General features: G+C 39.2%; 1 protein-coding gene across 1 annotated transcript in view; it reads right to left on the bottom strand.

Annotated features, from left to right (window-relative positions):
• cftr (CF transmembrane conductance regulator) overlaps nt 1-17,661 on the bottom strand; it is a 44,942-nt gene that overhangs the window by 18,375 nt on the left and 8,906 nt on the right. Inside the window, exons 5-12 of the mRNA XM_042495996.1 lie at nt 17,262-17,351; nt 12,893-13,056; nt 11,802-11,927; nt 9,844-10,090; nt 9,655-9,747; nt 7,140-7,316; nt 6,754-6,945; nt 1,251-1,345 (exon numbers count right to left, since the gene is read on the bottom strand). Of these exons, the coding sequence (XP_042351930.1) occupies nt 1,251-1,345; nt 6,754-6,945; nt 7,140-7,316; nt 9,655-9,747; nt 9,844-10,090; nt 11,802-11,927; nt 12,893-13,056; nt 17,262-17,351 (1,184 nt within the window). The remainder of the gene's footprint in view (nt 1-1,250; nt 1,346-6,753; nt 6,946-7,139; nt 7,317-9,654; nt 9,748-9,843; nt 10,091-11,801; nt 11,928-12,892; nt 13,057-17,261; nt 17,352-17,661) is intronic.

Raw genomic sequence — 17,661 nt, 5'->3', positions numbered from 1 at the left:
TAACTACAAATGGCAAGTGTGTGGTGTCACGATAAGGCCGAATCACTTAGTGTGTGCGTTCTCAAGATCATAACATTAAACATTAAAAACATTAACATTAAAAATTGTTTAAATCTGTCTTTATGTCTGTGGTCTGCCACGTTTGAAAAATCGGTTAGGATTTGAAAATCCTCTAGCCTGCACCAGCCTTTACACACAAAACCATGGGAAAAATAGGGTCTATGTTGAAAAATATTAAACTTAATAAAACAGCGAATATAGGGAAAGCAAAAAGAGAGAGACTTTATGTCAAATGGTATAAATGAGGAAGTTTGGTCCCGGTGGATAAATCAGTTCCAGTGAATGTTTACAGGGATGGCAGAAGCCAAAAAAACCAGTGAGTGTCTGCAAATTGATGCCAGGACACTAAACAAATAAATAATGCATGGGAATATGAGAGTGTCTGACTGTTGTAATCTGCACACAGATTTAATGGAGTAATAAAGCTCTACTGAGGCCATAAAAGCACTCGTCATTGAAACGTGAGACCGTGAGACACAATAGTTGGTGCAGCCAGACACACATACAGATAAGGATGATAAGTGATGGTTATCAGCTGTGGCAGGTTATGATTATGTGCAGTAGAGGCTCACTTCTTTACACTGTTGGGAACCATTGCCCAAGACATCAAATCTGAAAAATTTAAAACCAATAAAAACATACTAAATAACATTTACAAAGAATGGGACAGTTCACTCTGGAAGTGCTATGAATGATGATATTGATAACGGTAGTTTTCTGGCCCTGACGTTGACGTTTTGAATGATTTATTGCGAACTACAGTGAGTGTGCAGATTTCTAATGTTAAAGAATGCAGAAGTGAATGTGTGTTGCTGTTTGGTGTCATTTTTTGCAAGGAGCTCTCTTTCATTAATGTACTGAGCAGCAGTTGTCCTTTTCCTACAAAGGGAACTGCATTTCCATTTCTCATTAAACAATTATATACCACAGATTCAAGTAAACGCATAGACAGCCTCTTAAAAAAACCACCATACTCACTCCATGCTATATTTACCTCTTAACAGTACGTCATAGATTAGAAGGGTGACTCAAATCCTAAACCATACTATTTTTGTCCATTGCACAACAACAACTCATCATTTCTGGACAAAGAGCATAATTGTAACTTGTCAGCAAAGGTGGTCTGTGCTGACAGATACAAGGGGGTGAGAGAGGCATACTGACAGATTCTCAGATGAGACAGGAAGTACCTTGCCAGGCCGAGGCGAGCCCTTTGACCGCCGCTGAGGGTCACCCCTCCCTCTACGAGGAGCGTCTTGTCTTTCTCAGGCAGCAGGGCAAAATCCTAAAGAAGAAAAGAAGAGGTCAGCGGGTCAGACACATGCTCACCCTTTACATAACAGCAGGAGGAACTGTGTGATAACAGAGTGTAACTAAAAGGCAAAAGCATGTTAAGATACAGAGGACGATCAAACCATCTCTTTAAAGAGACATTTCACCCCAGTTCTTTATTGACGGGAGTATTGACCCCCAACCACATTATCTAGGTGTGCTAGCCCGACTGCGAGAAATTCTACTTCGTACGAATTCAGTCAGATTAACATGTTTACATGTATTTTAAAAGTCAATTTTTAGTCGGACTAACACAACAATTTAACTTTTTCTAGGATCATGTAAAGGTACTAAGTGACTTGGTTGGCAGGTTAAGTTCAGTAGAGAGAAAATAGTTCATAACAAGGTCTGTGGATTATCTGAAGTAAGTGGGTCATACTTTTTGGGAAGAGACATCGCTGTTGAGTTTTTGTAAATGTAATGTTTCTCTGCAGCCAATGTCCAACACTTGGCAACCCACACCAAAACAATCTTTGATGAAGAATATTACAGGTAGGAGGAAAAATATGCATTTTATATTTGGCATGAACTGTCCCTTTAATATCTCATGTCCACCTCCTCCATATCAGCCTCTACTTGCTTTAAGAGGTGTAATGGTTAGAAGATGTACTGTAAACTTAATCTGATAACTTAATCTGATAACTGTAATGAAAACACAACTTTAATACCACAAAAAGCACAAATCACAGATGGGACAGGCACATGGAGGATGTCACAAGTCGAGACATATGGTGTGTTCAGTGGTAATCAATAATGAAAATAGACACCCACAAGTTTAAGGATGAAGTGACAGCACAAGTTTATCATTGTTAAAACGTCCTACCTTTTTAACGTCAGCTTCCGCTGTCCTGACAGGAGCGCATAGGGGATCAAGTTAACAGGTTGTTTAACAGCTTGTAAAACAAGGCAGCACAGTAAGAAGACATGTTGTGGGTCTCACTGTGAACAAAAAGCACCTGCCGGGCCAGAAAGCTAGATGCTTGAGGCAAAAGAAGAGTTTACAGTGGGAAGACCACCCACGGCAGTCTGTCTGGTGCTTCAGGAGGTAACAATAGTGAGGAATTACAGTCAGAAGTCCTCTAAACCCCTCGTCTCTGTCTGCAGAGATCTGTGCTAGTTGTCACTCCTGTCTGTCAAAGTTGCCTTGGGACTTTTCCTGTGTCAACCCTCTCTATTTCATATCATTTCTAACCCTTTTAAGTGATTGCCTACACAATGGGCAGTAAAAGATTAAGCATTGGTGTTTGTAACTGGCGTTTCTTCAAGGTTATTATTCACAGTTTTTTTTTAAACACTAAAATGCTCCAGAGCCTAAAATTATATTATTTACAACTATAATTTATTCATTTGTTAAATTTTTAATTTTATCAGCAGACAAAAACTGGGTTTTTAAAAAGGCACAATCTGAGACAGGAGTGGAAGGTTTTACTAAAATTATAGCCTCTAATGAGCCGATGTCCTATGTAGGACTCATTTTTAGTACTCTTTGGGTAAAAGGGACTGACCCCTGCTTATGCACTTAGCACAATAGGCCCATAAGTTACTTTAATATACTTACATATAAGTTATTATGTACTTTTTAGATTTTTTTGAGATATTTATTCATTTAATTAATTCCATTTAATTGTATTTATTTTAAGTGATACTCTAACTGTCTTTTGTTTTGTCTGTATTGTATTTAAAATGTGAAAACTTTGCCCACGGCTGAAGAGAAGTTTGGTTACATGAATTGTGTAAAAACTGTAGTTAAGGATGCCAATATTTCCAGTTAGGATCATTTTAGGAAGCATCACATGAAAAGCAGATTTTAAATTAAGAAAAGAGACCATCCTAAATGTATTTGATAAGACATATTATAGACTGTGCCTTTAAATACTGCAAGAATAATGAACTGTGCTTTCCACCAAAAAATATAGTTGAAAAATTAAGATGATTTGCAGGTTAAAGGCAGTAAAATATAAGTCTGTGTCATTTTAAAATGCACCTTCTGTTATGTCAGACCAATTGAAGACATGACTAAAGGACCATATTGCTTAACAACTGATAGCTTCAAACAATGTATCAGCTCCAACACTGTTTTGAGGTGAGCTGGTTTTTATAGGCTGTTAAACAGAACCTGAGAAGAATTGTTTCTCCTGTTTGTCAGCCTTAGCACTCACAATAAAAGCACTTCCCGTCATTTCCATACAATATACAGCAAGTGTGACTCCTCTCAACACTGCTCTTGTTACTTCACTTTCACTGCCAGCGTTTGACGCCTCACCCCAAACACAAAATGGAGGCATTTTTATTTTTTACAGCACATTGAGGCGTCAATATTGCATGCCAGCTTTGTTTGCTGTGACAACATGTTTTGTTTTTGTCAAAACCACCGAGGCACTGTCAGTGCCACAGGAGGTGGGGTGTGGTCGTATATAAATATGATGTCGTCGTCTGCATGAGCTGCTGCATTGATTTCTGTATAAATATTACTAAAACAGTGTATTTATTATGTCAACATAATCAAAGAAGTTCATTTATTTATTAGCATAAACTATATGTCTGCACCTGTTCCAAAACCTGGTCCAAAAATTTGATTCAACATTTTTACATAGCTGTGGTCGTGTGGATACATGTGGCAGCCTATTACTCAATATATTACATTCCTGGAATGTACTGTTCCCCCAGATTTACAAAAGTTATTAATTTAGTGTGTGTCATTAAATACCTCAGATGTCAACAATTCTAAAATCTTAACATCTATCATTTAAGTGTATTTTTTATTTTTTTTTCTTGTATGTCCCTCCGCATACTGTATGTCTAAGTACTGTGTATTTATGAGTCTCATTCATGAAATTTAGCCATAAAAAGACTGTGGTAGTAAAAACCCACACTGGATTCATAAACGCAGCGGGAAACCCAGATTAGATCCTAGGCACCTGTGTATGTTCATGATTGCCAATCAAACATAAATTAATAATGCGTTTCCGCTAGTCAGCAATTAGCTACATCCCTGCCGATGAGTAGCCACTGACCACCATATAAGGAGGTGAAAATTACTATGGATAGGTGAATCCCGTCTTACGGCTAAAATGCCGCAAACAAAGAAAGAGAGAGGGAAAGAAACGCCTATCAAGATTTTTTGGGTGACACTTTGTTGAAAAATATTGTATTTTCTTCTGTTAGTCATGGTGTGACAGGGACAGGTAAATCAAAGGCCTGGAAAGAGGTAACAGACATCATTAGCTCTGTGTCCTCTGTTGTAAGAAGAACCATCCAACAAATTAAACAAAAATGGTTCGATATGAAACTTGATGCAATAAACGCATCAGTACACACATAAAAAAAACACAAAAGCTACAGGAGGTAGGAAGGAAACTCAAAAGGTAAGGCGATGTACATGTTATATTAGGGGTTAAATCGCTATGCATTCTGACAGCTATCACTGGTAGCTTAGTGTTGGGTCAGTAACATGGGTCTCACAGTCTTGCCACTCAAACGGAGGATGCATGTGTGGAGTTCTCTCTCCTAACTGCTACTCTACTTTTGTACGTAAAGGGAATATAAAAAAGCCTCACTAGTTTTCCTGCTCAACAACATTAATCATAATCATATGATAATATGAGTAAAACTTAATCATATGATAATATCATTCACTATGGAATCACACCAGAGATCTGATGGTTTGTCCATACAGCGCGTCTTTGTTGCAAATGTTCATTACTGGGAACCAACAAGCTCATATTCCATCCCAGTGACATAACGTGAGATTTCCATAGCAACAGAGGAGACATTATTCTGCTGAGGGACCCGTCATTCAACAGTGAGGCTTATGAGAGCCCAAGTGAGTGAGTGTGTATGTGTGTGTGTCTGTGTGTCAGAGTAAGAGACAGAGAAAGTGCAAGCATGCGTGTCTTTGTGTGTGTGAGGGACATAATGGGTGTAAATGTGGACTGGGGGAAACCTGAACCTTCTTGATGCCTTGCAGAGGCTCCAAACAGACAACTGAGCAGAGAGCATCAGTCTGACGAAAGAGAAAAGACTTGAGGAGGCTGCTGGAGATGAATTTAAGAGAGAAAACTGCCATGAAACACTGAGTTATTTGTAACTAAAATTAATTTTAGTTTGTACTATCTTTAATAGACTACAGTGTTGTGGGCCTTGGTTGCACAGATGCTGTGATCCTGCTTGATGCCACCTTCTACTGCCATTATTATGAGTCATGCCTCCACTATCAATATATACATGGGTCTCTTTTCAACACTTACAATATCTGCACGTAACATCACATGCTATCATAGAGTGCATTTAGTAATTTTACACCTATCACTATTGTAATATGTGATGCTATTGTTACCATTATTGCGGTTGCATCTCTCCACCTCTCTCTTCCCCTCTCTCTTTCTCTTTCCTTTTTGTCATTATTGTAATTTTATTGTTATTCACAACATCTATTGCACATGTGTCTGTTCTGCAAGAGGGACCCCTCCTCAGTCGCTTTTCTTGAGGTTTCTACCATTTTTTTCCCCACTTACAGTTTTTTTTGGGGGGAGAAAGTATTTGCGTCTTTTTACCACAGAGACGGCCTAGTTTTATGTGACAGCCTTCTTTACATCGATGAAATACTTTTTTGACTCGTTTAACTTGCTCTTTGATAGCTACAATCTAGACATCCAATGACTAAAATCATTCAAAACCATATATTGTTACATACAAGCACAATCTAAAAAGTGACAGCGACTTGAGTTGAGACAGCAAAAAAGTAGTTTAAATTATTTCATGTCTGGCCATATGGCTGACAGGGAGCGTCTTGGTATCCAAACACCATATTTTCTGAACATATAGCTTAACACACCCCTTCCAGCCAAATCATCATGCCTGAGCCTGTTGAGCGCCTGCATTATGTGCCCAACATTGTCACACTGAACATGTGTATTTAGTCATATTTGGTTTGTGTGTTCTGAACACTCGTGGTCCATCTGTGTTGTCAGGGCGCTCCAAATACTTATCTTTTCCCCAAAATATGAATATTTGTATTCATATTTTGGGGAAATATGAGTGTTCTAGGCTCCCTGACTATATTGGCTCTTGTTTAGTAGATTATGCTGCAAGAGTGTTTTAAGATGATTGCTGCCGGGGTAAAAACATTAACAGACTCCAACAATTTACCACCTTGAAAGGGTGCACAGAAAATCTCTGCTATAACAGAAGTGGTTATATTTAATGGTTTTTGGGGAGTTTGGAATAAACAGCCAATGATCTGTGTAGTTTGCTTGAGGAAAGACAGCCACCATGGCTAACCATCCCTACAGAAATCCAACTCATCTGTAGACCACACCACTGAAGAAGAACATAATGTATAACACGATAAAGTGAAGGTACCTCCTCCAGCTGGCAGGCCTTGATGACGGAGGTGTAGCGGTACTCATCATAGGTCAGGCCAAACAGGATGTTGTCTCGAATCGTGCCTGGCATGATCCAGGAAGTCTGTGATGAGAAGGAGATGCGACCGCTGTGTCGGATTTTACCTTCCGTTGGCACCAACTCTCCCAGGATCATCATGAGTAGTGAACTCTGGAGAAAAAACACACTGGTCACTTTTTATTCTATTGCATTTTTATTCTGAGGTATTAAGATGTTGCTCTCACAAGAAGCAACCTGCAATGAGTCAGCACGTAAGATGCTTTGCTGAAGGCCAACTTGACCAAACATCTGACAGTAGATGGATTCAGTAGAAAGTGCAGGTTTAGATGATTTATTTGACCTACCTTCCCTGAGCCAGTGGATCCAGCCACTGCCAGCATTTGACCTTTCTCCAAGTGCAGGCTAATGTTTCTGAGGACAGGTGTGACATAGAGGTTAGTGAAGAAGAGGCCGGCGTCACCGTTCAGGTGTCCGTTTGCTTTGTTCTCCTGCTTGATCTTCTCAAACAGCTCACCAATGCCCTGCAGAAGAGTACAAAATCAGAGTCTCAGTGGACGAAACAAACACCAAAGATGGTATGAAGACACTAAAACCCAATTTATATTCAGCCATTTCTCCTGGTTTGTGGAGTTTTGTCCTTAAAAAAATAAAACAGACTAATTTATTGGTCAATACAGTATTCAGTAGTTCAAATCATTGATATATTATTTGTTTGTTCATTTCATAGTAATATTAATTTATTTGCACATTTATTTATTGATCTAATACTGACTTCAATTGTATTCCATACAACTATACTGTATTACAACTTGGCAACATTTCGATATTTACCAACATTGTAATATGAACAAGAAAAAAAACATACATTTTGGACATTGTAATATTGTAAGTGTTGCTATTTCCTGGTTTTAAAGGCTTCATTAAGGTAAAGTGATGCATTTTTTGAGCATGCTAGACTGTTCCAAATGTTTTGTTATTTGCCTTTACTCTTTAGTTGTTATGTCCACATTACTTGTGATTACTTATCAAAAATTTCATGGTGTAAATATTTTGTGAAATTCAGTTCAGTTCAACAGTTTATTGTCATTCCTATAAAATAACAATGAGATAACGTTAGAGCCATCACAGACATGGCATAGATCCTAGTGCAAATTGTGACAGTGTATTAATAGGCACATCCTTACTGTCCTTAACAATAGCAGCAGACACACAATGTAGATAATAATAATATTTGTACAAAAACATTGCAATCATCTCTTTTTCTTCATATTTCCAAGCTCTATACTACAGTTCTTTATACTACATAATACTAATACAAGAAAAATCTATTATACGATATTCTATGATATTAGTGTTCAGTAACCCACGTTTTGGGGCTATAGTCTACTTTTACAACACTGTGCCATACCAAGCTGAAGTACACATCATTCTGTGTGTGTGCATGCCATTTACTTGATGGGGGGTTTTTGTTTAGTTTACATTACTGCCTCAGGGCTGAGTGACTGTGTGTCATGTTGTGCTTTCAGACAGTGACACCAGCGCAAACTGCTGTGAGAAACAAGCAATTCTCCAAAGATAGGAGAGGAACTCCAAAAGTCTCACAATGGCCTTATTTCACATTATCTGTCACTGCCTCTGTAAAGATTAATGGGTGCCACCTCAGTGTTAGAAAGGGGAACTCTGCTTGACTCGCCCAGCTTAATCATTGACCTCTATGACATTTTATGGGTCACCGTTCCTCTAATACAGGGACTTGCTGCAGTTTGTATAGGCTGGTCGGTGCGATTCTCATTCTAATGAGCTGACGTACAGGCTGTCAGCAGTAAAGAAAGGCAACACCCCTCCCATTCATCTGAGAATGGCACATTCCAGGAAGAGGAGACGGCAAGAGGAGAATCTGGGAATTAGGTGATGAACACACGACTCTGAATCTCAAAGGGACATTCAAAGTGTTCCCAGCAAGGGCAAAGTTTGGTGACGACACCAGGATAATTAATTATGCAAAGAGACAGAAAAAACACAGTCTGATGTTGGTTTTCTCACGGTATTGGGTGGACAGTGAATCACACCTGTTGGGAAAGTGTACAGCCTCTGCCTACAGATAAGATTATACTAAACACTCCGTGATTCTAAAGAATTACCTATGTAAATCTGTAATGCATGGTGGATTTAGATTACCGAGTTTTAATTTTCTTTCTTAAAGTTAATGTAACCTCACCAGTGCTGAATTTCTGGGGTCAATATTATAAACCATTACCAATACAAACACTTTAGAGTGCCAGAACGATTCTTTTACCTGATGGTGGGGTTGCACCGATTCATCACATTTACATTGTGATGGTCCAATATTTCCATGGTGACTGTAATCGGCATAAATAAGATGGCATTTCACTAGTGGCAATAGTTGCTTTGCCTGTCATGTCACATCAGTTTTGCACAGGATAAAAAGCAGGGCTCGAAACTAATGGCCACACAATGAAATGAATGAGCAGGTATAAGAAGAACACAATCAGCATATAGCAAATGGGCTCTGTAATCGTAACATCTCATAAAAAGACGGCTAGGAGCAGCGGGTGACCCGATAACAACAGAAAATGTCTTGGGACGAATAGAGATCTTCAGGACGCCTCCAAGACAAAATAATGGAGTGATCTCACTAAACTTGAATAAATACTATTGTATTGGCCGAAAACATTTCAATCAGAGCCTTCCAGGCTCATGGTCTTCAAACTGAGAAACTGTTTACTGATACTTGTCGGTACTCTTAAGTGGACAAACTACTTTATATATAATGGAAACACTGTTTCTAAACTACTTTAAACATGTCTTTGGCACCTCAATAAACAAATGACAACAAACCTCATCCCAGGATGCAGACACATTGACCAGCTCCAGTTCAGTGGTGGTCAGGTTGTACTCCAGCACTCTGTATTCTTCCTTCATCAAGAATTCCTGAAAAACACAAAACAATGAAAGGTGCATCAGTACCGTGTTGAATGACATTGTCTTCAAGCATGCATGCCTCACCCCGCACTTGTCTGAACCCACCTCGATCTTCTTGACCAGTGCAAGCGTGTCGTACCACATCTGGATGGATCCTGGCAGCTGGCGGGTCAGTGTCATTCGTAGCACCATGCAGTAGGAGGCTGTGGTGAAGATACGGCGCAGGATGATGCCTTTACTGAGTGCATGTGGTACGATGGCAGACACGATGACCAAGATAGCGGAAAAGAAGTATGCAGCGCTGTAGAAGTAACGCAGAGAACCAATCTTCCTGGTAAGCGTCATCTCGCCCCTGAGGAGGGAGGGGATTGAGACAGAAGAAAGACGATTTATTTTTGAGTTCATAGGTAAATGTATATGAACAATAAACGTGTATTGCAGCATTATTGTTCATTTGTTGACTGAATAAAAGAAGGAAACTGTTTCATTATTTACATGATTTTTGCATACATTTATCATATTGCTATTTATCAGAAAAACATTGTTATTCATTAATGACTGATTTTAGTGACATTAATGCCTGAAATCTGGGAATCACAAGAGGGGGTCTTTTGTTTTTAAGGAGCAACAATCATCCAAAAGTGCATTTTTGGTAGACAGCATAATGGTTTTTTATGATGCTGTTACCAGGTCAGTGTGATGTCTTGGTGGCTCCACGTTAGCTTTGATAGTTATCAGAAAATTTCTGCACCGTGACACCAAAACTCTTTCCTGTACGTTTATTGTACTTGCCAATTAAAGTGATTTTGATTCTGGCTCTGACAGCCACCAGTGACGCCAGCGTGGTTCTGCTGGCTAACCACATGTTTTAACATCTCTCTCTTAACTTTGGCACCAGGTTGATTCCATTTCTGCTGCACAGTCAAAGCCTTTCGAGTCCTAACTCTCGTTCTCTTTTTCCTGCTCAGTTCAGTTCATTACATTGCAACTATAATATCACTAATACATATAAGAGTATAAAAAAGATGCTGCAGAGATGGACTTAGGGATAGGGATGTTTACTGAATGCAGACCAGATTTATGCTGATCCAAATCTCCACAATGCCATTGATAACAATAAAAGGTTCTTTCCTTCAGTGCTCCTTTAATGTGGCCTTGAATCTACAAATACAAGACTTTAACACCATGTTATCCAAAGAATTTTTGGTAGTTTAAATGACAATAGTGCTACATTTGTCACAATTTTTTCTTATGTATTTAATGTCAAATATCTTTTCATCATATATCATATAACCTCATCCTCATCCTATTTTTTTCAGCTGACTCAAAATCTCTGGCCAGTTCAGTCTTATCTTAGTCAAAGAAAACCATATATTAGTAACTTTTTTAAACTGTTTAACTATTTTAGACTTTTTTAGTCATCGGATTATAAGAATTATTTTTGTTAATCTAATCCAGCCAGACACCTTGTTTCATCCTCCCAAGCCCTGTTATTTTTAACTTAAGTAAAGTTAAAATATAAATAAATGAATAAAATCTATCAAATATTGTCCCCTTTTTGTCAATGAAAATAAAAAAGGATTCCAGCTAAGTTTTTTATTTCTTCAACTACATTTTAGTCTTGTCTTTTTTCGCCAACAATATTGCATGTAAATACAGTCACCGCTATGGTGTGTTCATAACAAACATGAAGCAAGCTTTTAGCACAGCACAGCTAAGTAAAATATCAATGTAAAAACACGAAAATACATAATTTGTAGCTGTGAATAAAAAATATGTAAATTACATAATGCAAATGACATAATTTTGTATGACTTGATTATTAGCATGGGTTGAAATTTTTTCAACTTGAGTGAGAAATTTGTGTGAAACTGTGTCGCAGATGCCTATCAGCACTGAAAGTTGCACTAATAGAAGTTACCATTGAACACTGAATGACAAGAAGATACACTGTTAGCATGAAGCAAACATGAGTAAACCAAGTTATTGATAGAAAACAATAACAGACAAGAGCTGTGGGTAATGTTCATTTTGTGATACAGTTGTGTGTCTTGGTGTCTTACTGCCTGATGTTCTTGATGATGGTCTCCATCACCTCCTCCCAGCCATATGCCTTCACAGAGTGGATGTTCTCTACGATCTCTGTGGTGAGAGCCAGGCGGCGGCTGATCATCCCTCCTCGCTTCACCCTGTTAACAGGATACAGTATTACACTAACCATCTTACACACAGAGCACAGACACAGCAAATCACACAGTCACCATGGGTACATTTGTTCAAGCATGAATAGACTGAATCACTGACATCTCACTAACAGCAAAAAAATCACTTTGGGTAGAAAACTGTCTACAATTTTGAATTGCAGAGATATGTAAATTCCTCAAACTTGTTTATTTTTGTTGTCATTTTCAGTTGTAACTGTTACATATAAAGATGTAGAGTTAAGCATGATGGTCCAGCCTATCTGACTTTTCTGTTGCGTGTCTTTGATAAACCAAATCTGACAGTACAGAAGCTAAGCAATGTACTGCTATGGACAGGGCAGCAGCAAAACATTTTTTTGCACCTGAAAAAGAAAAAGAAAAAGAAAAAAAATCAATATCAGATTAGGTGTACACCATATTTGCAGCAACAGCTGATCGAGGCAGCAGTACACCAGCAACTCTGCCATTCAGTGGAGTAAATTCACTGTTTTAAATGGAGTCTGGTGTTTTTGATATAACGGCTTCAAAACCCTGTCAGTAAGGCCCGTCATGCTGCAAGGCGGTGAAAATATTCTAAATATCACATCACTTGAACTGAACTGATTTTTTTAGGTGGCTTAAAACTAATCAGTTGGGGCAGAGTTTGCTCAGCACAGTTTGATTATATGCTTTAGACACAGCACTTTTCTAACTGGAAGTTTTTGTGAGTTAACATTGTGAATTGAACATGCATATCACAACGTGCACAAACATACCCTTTATGAAATAAAATATATATATAAATTTGTGCAGTATGTAAATATGAACGTAACAGCATAACCTTTAGAGCAAACAAAATACAAGGACTGAAAGACATAGAATGATTAAGAGTGTATTTATGGCTATAACATTCTTACATTTATATACTGTATGTTCTATAATGTGAGTGGATGAATGGTCGTGTTTCCCACCTGTGCGGTCCCATCTTCTGGGAGAGCCAAGCCTGGATGATGCCCAGCAGAGTCAAAGCTGCCAGTGCACAAAAGCCGTTCACCTCGATCAGCTCCCAGATCAGACCCACACACAGTATACACTGCAGGGGGGTGATCCACACAAAGTGGGCCAGACCCAAGCTCTGAAGCGAACATACACAGTACACAGAGATGACATCAGTGTACATAGAGTAAACTGAAATATGTCTTTTATTACAGGAGCAATATTGTTACACCTTCCAGCAGGGAAATGGTCTTTTACTCCTGACCATAGAGAGGTCAAAGGTCAGGTTGAAAGAATACTCCACCAGAAAAACCTTTTCTGTATCATACACTCACTATATTGTAAGCATGAATGGTAGCTCTAAAAGGTTAGAGGAAGACAGCAGCTGTAGTCATCTTGAACTAACATAAACAAAGCGAAGTTGGAAACTTAGTCATGTGCAACAAAGATAAACAGTTAACTAAGCTAGCAACAAACAGACACTGTGTATTTAGTCTCATTTCTGTGAAAACATGGGGGTTTGGAACATACTGAGCAAACACAAAGACAGTGAATTATGTTATGCTGCACTGTTAAACTAAGAGTCAGGGCTGACTAAGATCCAACAGAGATTAAAATGTAATTTAAATAAATTTAGGCACTCTTGCTTACATATATATTTGAACAGGTTTTTCTTTCTGTTTTATTATACCATAAAGCACCAGTGTAAATTATGGGAATAATTGCACCAAATTTAAATGTAAGGCACATGTCATACACTGACTGGCTGAGTAGGCAACTGCAAGGTGTTTCAGTGCTAAAATGAGCCACCATCTGAATAATTATTATTTTAAATCAAACACCACAGAAGGAGAAAACATTACATCACTCTCCATTGACTTTGTATTGTGTGAAGGAGCTTCCTTGTCTTCAACATCTGCTAGCAAACAACACAAAAATGCCTACGTTGGATGCACTATCGACATGATAAAGAATCCATAACTAAGTTTTCACTGCCAACCCCCCAAAAATCACTTCCAAGCATTAGGACTTGAGATATCAGCAGGAAGATACTGGGAAAACTGTTGCACACTGACACTCAGTGTGTTTAAGCATTGTAAGAATTTTGCTGATTTGAGAAGACAGACTGAGGAGGTTGAGGCTAACAAAGCTTGGCAAGGCCTGGTTTGATGATGATCCAACCTGGTGATTTCACAGAAAAGTTATAATATCAAAGTATGTCACTACTGCCCATTCAGTTGGATCCTTTCTCCACAATAAGCAGGGTAAGGAGAGGGGACACTGGGAGACATCAATAGTAGTGAGTTTGTTAATGTAGTTTCTTCTCCAGTAAATATAAGGTGTCAAAATAATGCTTTGACATGCTGATATCTAATGTTTTTGGCGAGCTGCAAGCACCATGTTAGTTTTTCAGCCTTTGGGTGTATAGGGCGGTGCCTCACATCACTACGTCTCTGCCAAAATAATTGCACATGAACATATAGCTAGTTAGATAGGCAGCTCATTAACAACCCAATCCAATGGAGACAAAACAACGCATATTTACCAGGACCCAGGGTGTGCATGCAGTCCTGAGTTTTCTCCCCAGACAGCTTAGCACCCATTCACACCTGAAACCATCTCACCCTAACAACCCATATGATGACCAGGTGGGTCAGCGACTCATATGTGAGCCTAATAACTCTGAAACCCAGAGCTCACATGTGACCTCAGCAACTCTCTAAGGGTCCACATCCACACAGTGTGAAGTCTGAGAGTATCCTCTTAGATGAGGTCAGGTGAAATGTCCAGTTGCCTGTAATAAAGCCCTTAGAAGATTCTTTGTTCACTTTCACCTCTTGCACAGAGTTGAACAGCCAATAAGAGTGATTTCATTCAGTTGCAGGCTCCACTGTCATCAACGCCAATTCAACATGCTGAATCAGCGTGAAAAAACAGAGAAGGGTGGCTGAGGGCCAAAAGTTGGGGATGCATCTCAAGGACAAGTGCGACAGACGCTAAATGACGGCTGACTGTCGGCTTGGTGTGTCAGGGCCTCAAAGCCCCTTGAGGCAAATCTATGATATGTGATATTGCACTATATAAATAAAAATGACTTGCGTTTAACAATGACAAATATTTGAACCTTGCCCTACCAGAAAGAGAAAAGCATCTCAACCACTGCGGTACACTGGTGTCCACACACTGATATTCACCTTCATGAACTCACAGTGCAGGGTTTACCACAGAGCATTTTGGCAGGAATACTCACTGAATTATGATGTCATTTTAATCTTCAAATTCCTTGTTCCTTGCACACTGTGCATTAAAGATTTGCAGTGCAATGGAATGAATGAATGAATAAAATCCCCAAAGACAAGACAGAACTAAACATATGCAAGCAATAAAGTCGTGGGCAAACAGTCAAAGACAGAAAAAAAGACAAACTGTATCAAACAATCAAGCAAATTTTCAGTTTAGAGGAATCATTTTTCACTGAGTCAGCAGTGTGCTGATGAACCTTAGCTGCACTGTCGGTGAGAAACTCTGCTCTCACCCTCAATAAACCCCCTTTCATCCACTCACATACAAGGGAAACAACTCAAACACACACATGCAGACTAAGTAACCTTGAACAGCCATTATAAGAAGAGAATGGTGCAATGGCCAAGTCACATCCAAGCCAGGTGATAATTGTCTCAAAGCAGGTTGCAGAGTGTTTCCACATTCAACGCCTCAGTGAGACCCAAGGCAAAGTCTACACACACACACACACACACACACACACACACACACACACACACACACACACACACACACACACACCACACACACACACACACACACACACACACACACACACACACACACACACAACACACACACACACACCCTCCAGCTATGTTGACTTGCATAATCAGAAATTTGTTTTTCCAACAGTAATTTAAATTTACAGAATGCTTTTACCAAATACACACACCTAGCTCTACGTGTTTGTTTGCATGCATGTGTGTATTGTTACAGATCTATTGTCCTCTTATTGTCTCTCAGCATGACGAACACATAGCTCTGTGTTGGGTAATAAAACACATTCACTGAAGTCAGTGAGGGTGTGCACTGTCAATCTTCTTTTCCCTTATCCTGCCTGTGGAGACAAAAACATTTCTCCCAGCTACTGATGAGTGGAAAACTACTGCACTTGCCTCTTGAAACAGTGACTTGATTCTTGCATCTAAACAATGGGAAGCAATTCACCCGCATAAATTGAAACATTTGCACTTGCTATTATAGCTGCACTGTCTGCACTTAAACAATCTCAATTGTGTACATTGATGGAATACTACAATTGGCCTTTGTACTATTTCTAAAAATATGAATTTTAAAGTTGGGTTGTATAAGGTACTCATCCTTAGTCATTGTAATGCAAACAGACGGGGGTTGGCACTGCCCCAGTTTAACTGGGCAGCAGGAGTACTGACACAAGGCTCAGCAATGTACTGCTGTAATCAGAGGCAGCAACAAAATGGATTACCTGCTCCAACAGCGTCAGTTCCCTATCTGTGCTCTTGTCAAAGCTACTAGACTCAACTGAAAAAAACAGTAGTTTCAGCTCACTGAACACAAGAGCTGTTGGTCTACTGCTGCCACAATCAGTCAGTTAGTTTGTGTTATTGTGTGACTTTGGTGAATGTGAACTAAACTTTTAATTCCAAAGTCACACAACAACAAACTAATCGAGGCAGTGACAGACCAGCAGCTCCAGTATTCAGTAATGTTAAATCAGTGTTTTTCTCAATAAAGTCTGGCTTTAACAGATTAATTTCCCCGTCTGAAACCAGTGTCTGACGGTAAGGTAGAGCTGTGAAAATATTCTGAATATAGCCCACATTTAAACTAATACTGACTTTTTAGGTAGGTTAAAATACCTCTGCTGCTGCACCCATTTACAGCAGTACCTGCTTAGCTTCTGTGGAAATACTCCATGATGTAACCCATTGGTTTGTGGACTCCTGTTCTGAAGCCTCAAGTTCAGCTGTTCAGCTGTTGCCATCTCTTATTTTGGAGCCATAGTTAGGTGAAAGGCTTCATAACAACTGTACGCAGGATGATTACCCCTTAATCAAGTGTTTAGGATTCTTCAATTTTGGTTAAGTTATTACTTCATTCACTCTTCATGCTTCACTGGTTTTAAACAGAGTTTTTCATTCCAGTGGAAGAAAAATAAATAGAAAAATGTGCATTCCTTGCAGCTGCCTACTCAACCAGTCAGTGTATGACACATGCCTTACATTTAAATTTGGTACATTTATTGCCATAATTATGTACAGTGTATATGTAAGCAACAAAATGCTTAGGTTTTCTCACCTCATCCAGTTTGTTGAGGTGGGCGGACATCAGACTGACCAGCTGACCCGTGCTGATCTTATCCAAGACTCGGCTGGACAGCTTCAGGGTCTGAAAAGGTCAAAAGTCAGGGGTTTGTTGGAGCACAAAAGGTACAAAGTGAATTGTTTGAGAGAAAGCCGGTGACACGTGCCATGCTTTGACACCAGGCTGCCACACCCCCTCACGGCTGAATGTGGATTACCACTACTGGACTCCCACATGTGAGAAGCTTTCTGGGAATGTTCAGTCATGCCTGCTGAACAAGGGGGAAGCATTCAACTGATTGTTCTGTCTGATCTTAAAAAAAGAAAAAAAAGCAAGAAAAAGAGCTGACAAATGCTCACACACACAACACTGTCTCACTATCTTATCAGCTGGG

The sequence above is a fragment of the Plectropomus leopardus genome, chromosome 11 (assembly GCF_008729295.1).
Source record: "Plectropomus leopardus isolate mb chromosome 11, YSFRI_Pleo_2.0, whole genome shotgun sequence".
NCBI lineage: Eukaryota > Metazoa > Chordata > Actinopteri > Perciformes > Serranidae > Plectropomus > Plectropomus leopardus.
The sequence above is the reverse complement of the archived record's forward strand: the minus strand, read 5'-3'. Positions and strand labels throughout refer to the sequence as shown.